General features: G+C 37.7%; 1 protein-coding gene across 6 annotated transcripts in view; it reads right to left on the reverse strand.

Annotated features, from left to right (window-relative positions):
• The window catches only part of pcnx1 (pecanex 1), a 244729-nt gene that overhangs the window by 110391 nt on the left and 118061 nt on the right, over positions 1-16277 (reverse strand). For 5 of the 6 annotated variants that reach the window (XM_059954503.1, XM_059954493.1, XM_059954514.1 and 2 more), the window contains 2 exons: positions 8576-8705; positions 5322-5506 (listed from right to left, as the gene is read on the reverse strand). The exons of the other annotated variant lie outside the window; for it this stretch is intronic. In XM_059954503.1, the coding sequence (XP_059810486.1) occupies positions 5322-5506; positions 8576-8705 (315 nt within the window). The remainder of the gene's footprint in view (positions 1-5321; positions 5507-8575; positions 8706-16277) is intronic. 6 annotated transcript variants of the gene reach the window in all.

Consider the following 16277-nt stretch of genomic DNA (forward strand, 5'->3'; position numbering starts at 1 on the left):
ACATAAGAGGGGAGATGATGCTTTAGTTACATAGAAATTGGTGGGTTTATCTTTTTCCTAAAATAATGATAATGTACTGAAAACAGTTCAGAAAAATACCTGGAATGGATAGGTTGACATAAGAAAAGATTGAACATCCAGGCTTGCATCTACTCAAGATTAAAAGATTGAAATGAGATTGATTTAAATATGTAAGATCCTGAGAGATCTTTCCAGCATGGATGTTGCATGTTTTAATATGTGAAAAATCTGTAACTAGGGGTCACTATTTAAAAAGCAACAGTCACACACATGAATGAACTAAAAACATTCTCACCAAGGGTAACAGATCTTTAGAACCCACTTCCTCAAAGGCATTGGAAACAAACTCTAAATATTTTTTTAAAGGGAGAGGATTGTTGAGAATTGAAATCAACAAGGGGGTGAAAGATTACCATAGGTAGAGGGGAATATAGACCTGAGATTATAATCAGATCAGCAGTCTTATTAAATGGCAGAAATGGCTCAAGGGACCTAGTAGCTGATCTGACAATCAGGATGTTCTTCATTAACTACAGCTCAGCATTCAATACTATCACCCCTTCCAAACTAATCACTAAGCTCCAAGATCTACACCTTGATACCTCCCTGTGCAATTGGATATTTGATATTCTCATCAGACTGGCAATCATAGCTCCTCAACAATCACCATCAGCACAGGTCCACCACACAGATGTGTGCTTACAGCCCTGCTCTACTCACTTCAAAGTTCTGACTGTGTGGCTAATTATAGCTCCATTGTGACTCCTCGAGGCCCAAACAAAGATGTAATTGTTCATCCTTTGAGTCTTCTGTGCAATCACAAGACATTGTTGGATATTGAGAACATCAAGGGTTGCTGGTGTCCCACTGGTGAGTTGTTTGATGGTGGTGGAGCTGGACTTACTGTGTACTGTGTTGCCAGTGGCTCCACTACCCGAAGATAAAGGCATCAGAGGCAGTGGATTTTCCAACTAATGATGCAAGTGATTGTCTTGGATGTTTTTCTTGTGATTTCAAGACTCAAATGGACAAATTCTGTAAGTAACATCAAATTCTGCAAATCCAGTGGCAAGAATGACAGTGAGGGAGCTGCATGGCTTCAACTGTTGCACAGACCAGGCCCTCATGCCATTGGTCACCTGTTGCAGCCGCCCAGGGAAGGAGACGGCGGAACTGATGTGGGAGAAAGCCGTGCTTCCCATCGGTGCTGCCCTCCAGTATTCACTCAATGAAAGACAAGTTGGATTGTGTTCATCTGCAGCTGTACAAGTGCATTATGAGAATGTTTGCACCATTAATCCAAAAGCCATCATACTCAGGAACTTGAGCAATATATACTGTATAATTTTTTGTGATTGTTTTTCTGCTACTGTAACTGAATGTGCTATATGTGCTGTGTATGATTGTTAATACTGTGTTTTGCATCTTGGCCTTAGAGGAAACCAACCAAGAATATTGGAGGGCCTTAGAGGAAAGCTGTTTCAATAGGCTGTATTCACATGTATGGTTACATGACAATTAAATTTGCAGTTGAACTTGATATTTAAGCTTGCTGATGGCACCGCTATTGTTAGCTGAATCAAAGTTGGTGACAAATTGCTATATATTATAGGAGGGAGACTGAAAATGGTTGAATGGTGCCAGAACAAAAACCTCTTACTCAACATCAACAAAATCAAAGAGTTGATAATTGACTACAGGAGGAAGAAACCGGGGATCCATGAGCCAGTTCTCAATAGAAAATCGAGATGGAGACACTCAGTAACTTTATATTCCTTGGTGTTGCCATTTCAGAAGATCTGTCCTGGAAGTAACAAGTGTGTGCAATTACAAAGAAGGCACAGCAGCACCTCTATTTTCTTAGATATTTACACAGATTCAGCATGCCATCTAAAACTTTGTCCATCTTTTATAATGCACAATGGAAAGTATCCTGACTGCTTTTATCCAGCCTGGTATTGAAAAATCAATGCCCAAGAACAGAAAAGAGTACAAAATAGACTGAATACAGTGAAGCCCATCACAGGCAAAGCCATCCCGACCATTGAGCACATCTCCAAGGAGTGCTGCCACAAGATAGCAGCATCTATCCTCAAGGAAGCACTTCAGCCAGGCACTTCTTGCTGCTGCCCGCAGGAAGGAGGTCCTAGAGCACTAGCTGCAGGTATAGTTATTACCCTTCAACTACCAGGCTCTTGAACTTCACTCACGCCAACTCTGAACTGATTCCACAATCTGGGGATTCACTTTCAAGGACTCTACAACTCCCGTTCTCAATATTATTTCTTTATTTTTATTTGTACAGTTTGTCTTCTTTTACACATTGTTTGTTTGTCAGTCTCTGTGTGCAGTTTCCCATGATTCTATTGTATTTCTTTGTTTTACTATGAATGTCTGCAAGAAAATTAATCTCGAGATAGTATATGGTGACATATATGTTCTTTGATAATAAATTTACTTTGAACTTTGACTTGTGGCCCTTACTCATCTGTTCATACTTTTAATACTGCTATGCCGTATAGTGTCATTTTCAAAATTCAGGTAGCCTTACTAACATCTTGTAAGGATAGCATTCAACAGGTAATTAATTATCACTGCCTCAGTTATGAGTAAACGAATATACTATATACCACTAAAATGTTGCAGAGATGTTTAGTGAGAAAAACATCCTTGTGTACTTTAAAAATATATATAAAAGATTTGTAGTCTTCATTCTCATTCAAGTCGAAACCAGAAATCATTGAATAAATTGACAATCCATAATAATTTGCACAGTTTTAGCCCTCAAAGTTCAAACAGTCAGTAACTGTAGTTCTAAATTTTTATTCCTAAAATACTAGGATTAAGAGAAGACCAAATGCAAAGAAGAACTTAAGCAAAGCAATGAATAAAAATTACAAATTATACAGAAGTACAGTTTAAATGAACAACAATAATTTAAGTTATACCTCCAGTCATTTAAAACATTTCGACAGTCTTTTGCTGTGTCACTACTTCAATTATTAAATGGGCCAGAATGCCACTCTGCTCACTTTGGAAAATGTAGTAAGTTTCTGAATAGGTTTGCAATGGATAGGTCAACTCACTAAATCACAATTTTTACAATTTATGTTACCAAACTTGCTGAGGATTGGGAGCTGGTGATGCTGATTAGAGGCCACAAATGAGTCTCTCCTAAAATATTACTTCAACAAAGAAAATACTCTAATTTATATCAGGTTGCATCTATAGCCATCAGACTGATTAACTCACGCTGATTTGAATGTATTTCTGTGTTACATTGACTGTTCTGTTTATTATAAATTACTATGATTGCACATTGCATACTTAGACGGAGACGTAATGTAAAGTTTTGTACTCCTCATGTATGTGAAGGATGTAAGAAATAAAGTCAATTCAATTGAAATTCAAAGAGAAACAAACAATGTTTTAGTTGAAGGCTCTTCAGCAGAACCAAGGGGTCCTCTGGTCCCCTGGTCCCCAAATCAAACTTACCAGTGAGTTGTCTTAGTTACGAGATGTGTTGCTGGAATTACCTCGATCAATTTTGATTAGTATCCTGTAAAATGTTTATTTCCTACAATACCATGGGTGTTCAATAGTCAACAGAGACTCAGTTGGCCAAGAAGACTTTTCCACGGTGTACAACTCTCTGACTTACCAGTATCCTTCATTATTTCATCTCACAGAGAAGATTTCCACCTTGGTCTGATTATGTAATTCTCCCTCCCAGTAATAATATATTTCTATTATTTTCATACCTCATGTTTCCTTTTATGACCTGATGTCATCTGTGCCTCCATATAAGAATATATGGAAGCAGTCTCATAACTTCCCTCTCTCTTAGGAAGATACATTATAATCTTTCTGAGTTGCACTGCATTTCACTAAATAATTCTACAATGCTTGTTAAACTGACATCGTCCATTCTCACTCTTATCTCCTGATACTCCTTCTCCTCACCCTGAATAAGATTTGCTGTCATCCTCTCTGGAGGTCAACTGAATCATTCAATACTTTAACAGCCCTGGAGACAGTGGCCTGCCATGAGGTAATGAAACACAAGCATACTCTGTGGTCAAAGCTGATGACTTGACTCTTGAAATGGATATTCTTTAACCAGGATTACCAATAGGTGGCTCATTCACCAGTCAGTTTTGCACAGCCCCCAAAATCATTACCTTACACAGCCACATATCCACAAAACTTACTGTCCAACAGCAAGTCAGAGCATTTCAGTCCAAGATTTTGTGGCAGCTGTACAGAATCCAACAAAATCCATAATTCATGGTAGGACATGCTGTAATACAAGGCTACATATCAGTGATCACTCTTGAAAGTTAGCCCATAGTTAAAAATAATAACTCGCAGTTATTGTAGCACTTCGTAGACTGAACGTACCCTGAAATACTATAGTAATTTAGTGATTGTTGTGATGAGGATAAAGCTGCACATTAGCTTAAAACAGCAAGTTCTCACAATCTACATTATCTTAGCAAGATAACCCTATTTTTTCCCCCGAGGGCTTAATAAATATTTGTCTGGATACTAGAGAAACAATTTGAGCCCTGAAATTCATCTAGTACTGGTCTGCATTTAGGTTCTGTTCAACAATTTTAAATGTACTCTTGCACAGCATTAAAAAAATCATTTGGAGCTTTCCTTTTGTTATTACTGGTTCAACAACTCTTCTACCCTTACATCGACCTGGTGTGCAAGTTTCCAAATAACTCAAAAAACACAGAAAAGGCAAATATAATTTCTGTAGTTCTAGGATGAAAGATGATCTAGATCACTACTTAATCTTATTGCTGAATTTGCAACCACATTAGGACATTTTCTCTGAGATATTACTGAAGCATTTTCTTCCCTCAAGCATGTTTAAGTCCTGCTGAATTGCATCATTCAGTTTCCAACTCCTTGACGAAAATGTAACAGATATCCAAAGAAAATGATCTCAGAATAATCCAAGGGCAAGTCACACAAACAAAAATAAACATTCACCATATCTGGAGAACATTGAACTTAATCATTAATCAAACATTTTGGAAAAAAAATCAGCAACTTAAAGAGACAGCATATCCTTAAAACAAATGGGAAGAATTTTGTATCCAAAAAAAATTAGTGCAGCAAACACATAAGCATTCAAGCAAATTCAACATTACCGTTGAATGGTTGTAGGTTTTAATTTTCAGTTAGCCAATGTCAATCTGCAGAAGGAGTACTCTCTCTTTACAGGTTGCTTATAACAAGATTTAACAATAATAACCGTAAGTCCAGTAGTCTGCTTAGCTGCCTACCAAACTCATCCTGTAAACTGCAGCCACCAACAGCAGAGGCACTGTCATGTGATGCTTCCAAGTGGACACTTCCATTTCTGACCAGTAGAGAGGCGCTAGCACTAAGTACAGCAGCTTGTGATGGGGGACAGGACTGTATTTTGATCTGGGATGTAGAAGACTGACCCTGCTGACTATCTTGAAGGCTACAGTAAAAACAGTGAATATGAAAACATCACATCAAAAGGCAACTAGAGAAAACATTGACCATGCACAAATTAACACTGGAACACAAAAGCATACCAACAGTGGAAGCCATGCAGTTTTAGGTTTGTAAACCCAAAGAATACACCTCAACAAATGAGGCAGAGAATTATCAATAAAAAAACAGAAGATAGAGAAGGTGAAATGCAACAAATAGCTTATAGGCAATAGGCCAACCTCAGCTAAGTTGTCTGGTGTCCAATCCTAAATTACTTCCTCAGAAAGTGATAATTATATGCATTCCTGCATTTCACCCCATATACGTCGATACTTTCTTTGCAGATATGGGGTAACAACCCTACACAATTCTGTACAAAAAATGAATATTGCACAGTTGAAGTGTCTGATGTCCTGTAATAAAAGGGACTGGTCTAAAAACCAAGGCTCTATATTAATAGATTGACAGATATACGAGCTTATTTATTTTTTAAATCCAATTACATTACTGTATGAAATTTTAATATACACAGAATTCAAATTAGTATATTTTAAACTATAAGTTTTGTGAGCAGCAAAATAAATACTTGGGGGAAACAGTTAGGCTTCAAATCTGAATGGATATCTTAATAGCTGATCATACACCGAAGGAAATACCAGTATTTGGACTTCCTATTATTTCATTATTAAAATGGAGATAGTGTGATTTCAGGTAATGAATCATGCAATGCAAGTCAGATCCACCTTCCAAAACTATAATGCACTTATTGAAATAAAATAAGCTAGTTTATTTTAAAGGAACTCCTTTTACTGATTCACAATAATTGCACAAAACTTTCAGTTAACCGGAGGAAGCTGAACGTTCAAGCCTCTCCCAGTTTATTCTATATGATCCTTGTATCATAATCCTTTTGCAGCTGTAAAGTTAAATTAAGGAAAACTGATGCTTTGCTTCAAAATAATTTTGAGCTGTTAGCATCCTTAATTTCAATTATTGTATATGACTATAATATGTAAAAAAATTCTGCAATTCAACAATTAGTTGATACAAATAAGGTTAAAGCACAACTGGGAGTTAACTGATAAGGAGGGAATGCAAACAGATGAAAATTGGGTCATCATTTGATTCAATTTTAAGATTGTAATTGATGTGTTCCTCATAACAGAAGAAAATGTGTTGCCTATTTTAATATATTTGTGGGATCTAATGTGTACAAGTTAATAAAGAAGTGGCCACAGTTGACAAGCATGTAATATTGTGCTACATCATGATGCAATAGCTTATTCCCAATATTAACTGGGTCAGTTGGAGTGAGAGAACAAAAAATATAGAAGTACTGGATGCTAATTGTGACAACTCTAAAGAATCTACTTTCATGAGGAGGGAATCAGTTTATGAAATGCAGTTATTAACAATTGTAACGGAGAGGGATTCTGTGTTTGCTATGCAATGGGTGAGGTGGAAAAAAGGTTACCATGACCTTACTGCCACCTGCAGTATGTGACTGATGGAAAATAAATAAGGCACATGAAAAATCAATATTCTTAGCTACAACTTTCTGTGAAAAGCATTTTTACTGTTTTTGTCCTTGTTTTCCTTTTGCTTGGTGTGCTTGCTTAAGAAGTAAATCTCCAACATCTTCTAGCGAAAAATAACATCATGCATGGTCACTGGAGATTGGGTTTTGATGGGAGAGTACCAGAAACAGGGATTATCAGAGAAAGTAGAATGAAAGAAGGGTGAAATGGCAGGTTCTCACAGATTTGTTAACAAAGGTCAAATCACAATTCTGCTGCTTTTATTCCATTTACAATAACAGCATATGCAGGCTGATGATTATGTGCATACATGACATAAGAGAGTGATGCATTTTGACAGGAACAAGGATAGGCTACATAAATGGTACTATTCTATGTTGGTGCAGGTACAAACAGATCTAGAAGCACCCCACCCTCTTCAAAACCTGACTGAACAAATTGAAGAAACTGTTTTAAAAATCTTACAGGATGCCGGGCATTGTACATTAGGGCACAAAAGCTAAGAAATTTTGTTGATCCTCTTGTTACATGTTATTCAACCGCAACTGAAAGACAATGTCAATCCCAGCTTCTGTTCCAATTCATAACCTTCAAGTACTGGTAAAATGTATACATAAACAGAGGGGAAGCAGCATCACTTTGACCTCTAAGTATGTGGAATCAGGATTCTAAATTGATCCAATTGAGTTGTAATTAGAAATTTGTGTTGCTAGCATTTACCAACCATGGGAAGGGCTGGGAAATTATTTTAATCTAGAATGCATGACATTCCCAAATATGGGACAGTAATAATAAGTTGCAGATTTTGCCAATCAGAGTATAAAATAATGTTAGCATCTACCAGGCAACACGAGTGAATCTGCAGATGTTGGAAATAAATAAAAACACAAAATGCTGGCAGAACTCAGCAGGCCAGACAGCATCTATGAGAGCAGGTAGTGACAATGTTTTGGGCCGAAACCCTTCATCGGGAGTGAATTAACATAGGATGGTCGAGGAGGGATAAGAAGTGCGGGGAGGGATGAAGTAGAGAGCTGGGAAATGATAGGCTGAAGGGAAATGGGCTAGGGGGAAGATGGAGAATTATGGGAAATAAAAGAGAAAGAAAGGTAGGGCTGAGGGGAGATTACAGTGAAGGGGGAAAAAGAGAGAGAAAGAGAACCAGACTAAAATTATAGATAGTCGTCACTACCTCCTCCCATAGATGTTGTCTGGCCTGCTGAGTTCTGCAGGCATTTTGTGTTTTTATTAACATCTACCAGTGTGTATTCCTTTTTTATTTATTTGACTACAGTCACAATAAAAACTAAATAGTGATTTGGGGAGATTTTCCAAAGATGCAAGGGTTGTAACATTAAAACCTTATGCACAAAGCAGCAGACGACATGCATTTCCATTAAGCCAACATGCTCATGAAGTCATGCAACAGCAGCTCAAGACACAGAACACGCTTTAGGTTTATAAGCAGTCGAGGAAGTAGTGAAACGCAACTGATATTTGAGACACACACCTTGCAGGGTCATTTTAGATCATACCTGAGAGGTGATCCAATAAGTGAGGCTGGAGGGGTGGGATTACTGCCCGCATTATGCCGTCGGCGTACGGCTTGGCGCCTGAACGTGCTGCGCTCACGACGAAAAGTAACCATCTCATCAGTCGCTTGGGCTAGCACAGCAAGATAGGTGTAAGCAAGACAAGCGTTAACCACTCGGTCAAAAAACAGGATGAGCAATTCTATTCCGTACATGTTAAATTCTGTTTATACAAGCCACCCATAAAGTGGCAATTCTGTACCAAAACTGCAATGCTTAGTTCACTGCAAATCAAGATTATATCATGTATCAGAAAACCTCAACACCCCATCCGAGTAATTGTAGATCAATATCAAAACAACTTTTAAACTTTAACACAAATGCTGATATTTTCTGTATACACAAATTTACATATATTTTACGTACATGTATATATGACCCTCTATGATCACACATCTGAAACTAAGAAAATTATCTCCAGCTACTTTAAAATGTTATAAAGATATTTTAAAAGGGATGGAAGATTAATTGGTGCAAAGAACAATTAATGAGAAACAGCCACTGCAGATTTGATAATATTCTGCACAATTTATGAAGAACATACAAACGGAATATAAAGAATTGCCTGGATAAAATTAACAAACAAAAAAAAATCACTGGTGTTACAGACTATACAGAACAATTACATCTTTTTTTTTAAAATAGTGGATTCTGATTAATTGGTCCCATCAGTTAATCAGGGCATCCGCTTATTTGGGATACTATGCCGTTTAACTGGGACAGGAGACTGAACTACCTTCAAGGAAGGTAGTCTCCAACTACCTTCAGTCCAGTGAATGCAGGGCTATTAGACATTACAATGTTACTGGAGCAAATAATTTTTAAATAGCATCATTTGTGTGTTTCTGTTCAAAATGCACTGATTTTTGTTACTGATAGTTGGTGAGAAATTAGCAGTAAAACAATTCAGAACTGCTTTGCTCACTGCAATTTCAAGCATTCAGGCTTGGAAATGGCCGGGAGTGAAAATGAAACGATTCCACTGCTTCCATTGTTAGCACTAGGTGTTCGCGCTACTCAAAGACTCTACCCGCCTCAGACATTCTCACTTCTCCCCTCTCCCACTGGACAGAAGATGTTCATTGTCCATTGAATCTGATGATGCCAATGAAACCCATGCGGGAGAGTATTTTTTAAATGGAAAAGCCGTTTCATCGGGGAAGTTCCACTCTCTTTGCCTTGTAAGTCTGGGTCCAGTGGTACAATAATAATCACAAACTGGGGTCTTCCTTATTGATATGGGTAACCATGACTTCTTCTGTGCCTTATCATGCTTTTGCTCTCCTCAAAGTATTGCAGAACTACCTTCTTGGTCGTTGGATCTCACTGTTGATCTCATCTGCCCAGTCCACTAGAGCTGACTTCACACGCTTGGAAAAGCATGTCACTATTTCACCAGGATATGAGGCCCACTGGCTACCCTCACCTGGTTGAGCCCACCTGTCAAAGCAGTGTACCAGAGTGTGGCCATCTGTCACATACAAACCGCTACTTGGAGCCACATTTGAGAGCTGAATGTCCAATGGGGACCGAAGGTGAGTTAACTGCCCCAGAATGAACACAAGCCCCTTTACCTGAGGTTCTAGCCCTCCTTGGACATCCCATTCACAGCAGTATACACTGGATGAATTCTTCCATTGATAACTAATAAGAACTAATACACATTTTATTATACTGTAGTAGCATTGGTAGTGTTTTAATATGTTCTATATTTCATTTTAATACATAATGTGCTACTCAGTTAAATGGTAGTTTGTCCTTTTTATACTTTTTAACTATTTCCAGGAAACTGACTAATTGAGGTAGCCGCTTAACTGGGTCAAAATGCAGTGATCCTGAAATGTCTCAATCAACTGGAATCCACTGTATTACCATTTTCACGGGTTTACTTTCATTAAAGTTCGTCATAGCAAAACTACCCCCATATTCCGGAATTGATAATCTGCTAGGAACTGTACTTCCTAATGCACGTCTAAAGACTTGAATTTCCTCCTGTCTCAAGCTTAAATTCTCTCCTCAAAGCTTATACCTTTAGGAAAAGGGAAATCATGGTGCAGAGAGAAAAACGGGATGGGAAAAAGAAAATGGGAGAAATAATAAATCAGAAATAGAACAGGTGGACATAACGTTGGACCATAGGGAAGAAATGAAATTAATGCATTTAGAATAGAAAAAACTGATATAATAAAAGAACAAATCAAACTCAGATTAGGACAGAATACCAGGTCTAGTTAGATTGTATTCACGCATTTATAAGTGCTCTACAGATAAGATACCAGAGGTATTACCACAAATGTTTAGTAATTTATTAACTATAGGTGTAGCTCCAGAGAATACACAAATTTAAGAGGGACAGAACATGTGCAGGAAATTGTGTCTCAATCAGCTGTCAGTGGCAGAAAAAATAATGGAGAGAACAGAAAAATATCTCAAGATCCAGAGCACAATAAGTATCATAGATTTGAGAAATCTTGCCTGATCAAAAATGTTTTTGAGATAACAGTCAATGATAAAGAAACATAAGGTTACCTGCAATAAACTAATGACTAAAGTTTAAGAATGCATTGCCAGGGCTGGCTAAAGGTAAGGATTCAGAAGGAAAGTACTTGTGAATAGTTCAAAGAAATCAGTTGTGATAGTTTACAAGTGTCAATGCTGAGATCATTATCATTCTGAATTTACATTGATGATTTAAACTCTGTAATGAAAAGAGTTTCTAAATTTGTAAGTGACACAATATTGGGAGGAAAAGTCATTACTGAAAAGGAAATGAATTAATTTGCATATCAGACAAAGGAAGTTCAATATAGATAACTGCTAGATGGTACATGTTCAGAATCAGAATCAGGTTTAATATCACTGGCATATATTATGAAATTTGTTCACTATGGCAGAAGTGCAATGAAACACATGATAAATAAATATAGAGAAAAAACTGAATTAAATATATTTGTCTTTTAATAGTTAAGTTAAAACAAATACTGCAAGAAAATAAACATAAAAGTAGTGAGGTAGTTTTCATGGGTTCAATGTCCATTTAGAAATTGGACAGCAGAGGGAAAGAAGCTGTTCCTGAATCACTGAGTGTGTGCTTTCAGGCTTCTATACCTCCTTCCTGACAGCAACAATGAGAGGAGAGCATGTCCTGGGTGTGGGGATTGTTAATGATGGCGCCGCTCCTTGAAGATATCTTGGATACTATGTAGATTAGTACCCATGATCCTTGTGCAGTAGACACCCCTCCCCCTATAGCAGACAGTGATACAGCCAATTAGAATGCTCTTCACAGTACATTTGTAGACGTTTTTGAGTACTTTAGTTGACAAACCAAATCTCCTCAAACTCCTAATGAAATATAATCACTGTCTTTCCTTCTTTATAGCTGCATCAATATATTGACTCCAGGTTAGTTCTTCAGAGATACTGACACAAAGGAACTTGAAATTGCTCACTCGCTCCATTTCTGATCCCTCTATGAGGATTGGTTTGTGTTCCTTCATTTTACCCTTTCTGAAGTCCACAATCAACTCTTGTCTTGCTGATACTGAGTGCTATGATACCACTCAACTAACTGGTATAGCTTGCTCCTGTATGCCCTTACATTATTCTCTGAAATTCTGCCAACAATGGTATCACCAGCAAATTTATAGATGGCGTTTGAGTATGCTTAACCCCACAGTCATGAGTGTAGAGAGAGCAGAGCAGTGGGATAAGCACATACCCCTGAGGTGCACCCATGTTGATTGTCAGCGAGGTGGAGATATTATCTCAAATCTGCAGATTGTTGTCTGCCAGTTAGGAAGTTGAGAATCCAGTTGCACAGAGAAGTGCAGAGGTTCTGTAGTTTTTTGATCAGGAATATTTGAATGATTGTGTTAAACGCAGACCTATTTTCGATAAACAGCATCCTGACATAGGTATTTACACTGTCCAAGTGATCCAAGGCCACATGGAGAGCCACTGAAATTGTGTCTGCTATAGACCTATTGTTTCAACAGGAAAACTTCAATGGGCCCAGGTCCTTCCTGAGACAGGCACTGATTCTAGCCATGGTAAGAAGAACAAAAAAAATCACTTTACTTGAAAGGTGCAAGGTGGAGGAAGAATGAAGTTATCTTTAAGTACACATACTGTAAACACTATATTTTGTGCCACATATTAGTAGAGCAACAGATAAAAAAGCAAACTGTTATTTTTTTCTGTAAGTGTAGAATTCATAAGTACAAAAGTTAAGCTAAACCTATTATCAAATCTTTGCTAGACTGCACTTAAAACTAATACATACAATTTCAGTCAGCAAATTATTAAAGGTTAGGAAAAACCATTAAAGGTAAAGGAAAAAAATGTTTCTGAAGAATTTCTTAAGAATCTAGTATCTAGTAGTTTTGTAAGCTGCTTACACTGTATACTGCCAGTACCATCTTGAAGACACATAGGAGAGAGACTGAAAATCTGGTTGAATGATGCCACAACCACCACCTCTCAATGTCAGCAAAACCAAGGAACTGTTTACTGACTACAGGAGGAAGAAATGGGGATCAATGAGTCAGTCCTCATTCGAAGATCAGAGGTGGAGAGAATCAGTAACTTCAAATTTCTTAGCGTTACCATTTCAGAGGATCTGTCCTGGAAATAGTACACTAGTAACATAACAACGAAGGCATGGCAGCTCCTTTACTTCCCTAGATGCTTACACAGATTTGGCATGTCATCTAAAACTTTGACAAAATGCTATAGGTAAACAGTAGAAAGTGTCTTGACTGGTTGCACCATAGCCTGATATGGAAACACTAATGCCCAAGAACAGAAAAACCTACTAAAAGTGGTGGATACAGCCCAGTCCATCACAGGACAAGCCTTCCCCACCATTGAACACATATACAAGGTGCACTGCCACAAGAAATCAGTCATCACAAACCACACCATGCTTACTTCTTGCTGCTGCCATCAGGAAAGAAGTGCAGGAGTCTTAAGGCCCACACTACTACATTCAAGAACAGTTATACCCTACAACCATCAAGCACCAGCATGGATAACTTCTCCTGCCTCAACACTGAACCTATCAACTCACCACAACCTATCAAGTCACTTTCAAGGACTCTACAGCTCATGCTCTCAGTATAATCTATTTATTGATTTAGTATTAACTTTTTTTTATATTTGCAATTTGTCTTCTTTGGTTGTCAGTCTTTGTATGTAGTTCTTCGTTGATTCTATTTCTATTTCTTTGTTCTACTATAAGTGCCTGCAATAAAATGGATCGCAGGGTAGTATATGGTGACATATGCATACAGTACTTTGATAATAAGTTTACTTTAAACTTCGATTATCAGGAGGGAAGATCCACCGAGTGAAGGTGAGGAGGACATAGTAATGAGCAGAGAAGTGCAAGTTATTCTGAGTTTAAGAAACCTAGGAAAAATGAAAATCAAATGTCTTGGAATTCTAGCTCCACCAGTTTCCTATCTACAGGCAACCTGATCACCAGATTGAGGGTTTTCAGAAAAGAAAACATTCAACAATATTGAAACTAAAGATATGAAGTAAATATACTGTGGAAGTATATTTCACAAAGGGTGGTGAAAGGGTGGTGTTGCTAAGGAGATGCTCAGAAGATAAAATAACAAAGGGCAAATGTCAAATATGAATCTTCCAGATGCCAGAGAAAAGAACTTCTGCTCCTCCTAACGAATAAGGCATGGTTCTTATGAATTCAGCTTTCCAACAGCTGCTGAGTTCCAGGGTGCTTTGTACACCTGTTCCATTTAAACTAAAGACAGAATGAACATTAATAATGATGGTGGGAAGTCTTGTTATAATAGCTAAATAGCCATCCCACAAAAAAGTTGACTATAACCTCTGTTAAAACTACAAGTCTTCAGGTTTAAGCCAAAATAAGTTCCAGTTTCAGATATCTGCATTTTAAACTGATCTGAGCCTGCTTTTAAGACGGTTGCAATTCAGTAAAGTAATTTGGAAAATAAATGCAGAAAAAAAACACAGCTGATCATACTTGAAGGTTACGTATACCGCTGGAGGAACTCAGCGGGTCGGGCAGCATCCATTGAAACGAGCAGTCAACATTTCAGGCCGAAACCCTTCATCAGGATTGCTCCTTTCAACGGATGCTGCCTGACCTGCTGAGTTCCTCCACCTTGTTTGTACGTGTTGATTTGACCACAGCATCTGCAGTGTACTTTATGTTATGTATACAGCTATTGTGTATTTAATGTTTTAGTAATATTTGTGCAATATTACAAATATACTGCTTGATTAAGCATTCTTTGGTGTTTATATATTTATTATGGGTTATATGCAAAAATATGTTAATAGTATATGTCATTACACTACCACATAACATCTGCACCACTCACTAAAGTAAAAGTATGTACCCCAGTTCTCATGTTTTTCTTTCAATTAATTTTTAGAGTTATGAAATATTACAGCGGCAGTGAAGTAGCTTTAAAATGAACATGAGACAACTACCTACCTGCTGAAGTGAAGCACATTTTTTTCTGCTAAAGGGAAGACGTTCAAAATTTTAAAATGCAGCACACCTTTCTTTGGAAGGGGTCAGAGACAGTCGAGTTAAATAAAAAGGCAGACAACAGATGAAATTCACGGGTTCATAAACAGTGAGTACTGGGCAATAATAAGAAATAAATAAAAGCAGAAATGGCTGGCTACATCAGAAAGCTAGATGGATCAAATGCACAAAAGATAACTATGTGATGTATACTGAGCAAATTGAGCCGTATTTTGAAGCAAATGAAATAGCCAATGCAAAACAAATGCCAGTGTTCCTAAGTGTAATAGGTGGTAACACATACAATTTTCTCCTAAGTTTAACTGCTTCAACCAAACCAGCCAAAATGAACTTTGCTTATATCATGAAAGTAGTACAGGAAGATTTAGAACCAAAGCTATTGTCCATTGCAGAATATTTTAGGTTAGTGGCTGAATTGAAGAAATTGTCTGAGCATTGTCAGTTCAGTGATGTGCTTAATGATGCACTGACGGACTGTTTAGGTTGTGGAAACTTACAAGAAAGCATTCAAAATTAACTCCTAACTGAAGCACAACTTACATTTAAAAGAGAAGTTGAAATCATTGTATCAATGGAAACAAAAGGAGTATGCTGGAGAAACAGCTGAGACAAACTGAGCTTCAATGTTTCACTCCCAGACAAGCAATCCTGCCGAGGGACTACAGATGTGATCAAAAGCGGGTATATGGAAAGATTAAGAACAGAACAGGATCACTCTCCTACATAGCGGAGATTGCATTTAATATCATCTAGAGATGACAGATTTATCAGCTGAGGAGAGCAGAATCAATTATCCGAGCAGAGAGATGGCCAGAGCTGTCAGAACCACTTCCTGCAGTCCCACCCAGAGTCAACTCTTACAAGGATTATAGAGGAGGCCCCAGAACCGGAGATCATTTCACAGCCACAAGTCTTACCTACGAAGCAGTTTGACCCCCCCCCCCGCCCCCCCTTGTCTGGAAAGACATTATTCCACAATAGTAAGAAATTGTCCATATAATTCATTATGGATTATATGTAAAACTAGAAGAATAGCAACATCATTAGCCAACATATCATATGTATAAGCCTCAATAAAGTAAAAGTAGGTAGATCCAT

This window comes from Hypanus sabinus, chromosome 2 (genome assembly GCF_030144855.1).
Source record: "Hypanus sabinus isolate sHypSab1 chromosome 2, sHypSab1.hap1, whole genome shotgun sequence".
NCBI lineage: Eukaryota > Metazoa > Chordata > Chondrichthyes > Myliobatiformes > Dasyatidae > Hypanus > Hypanus sabinus.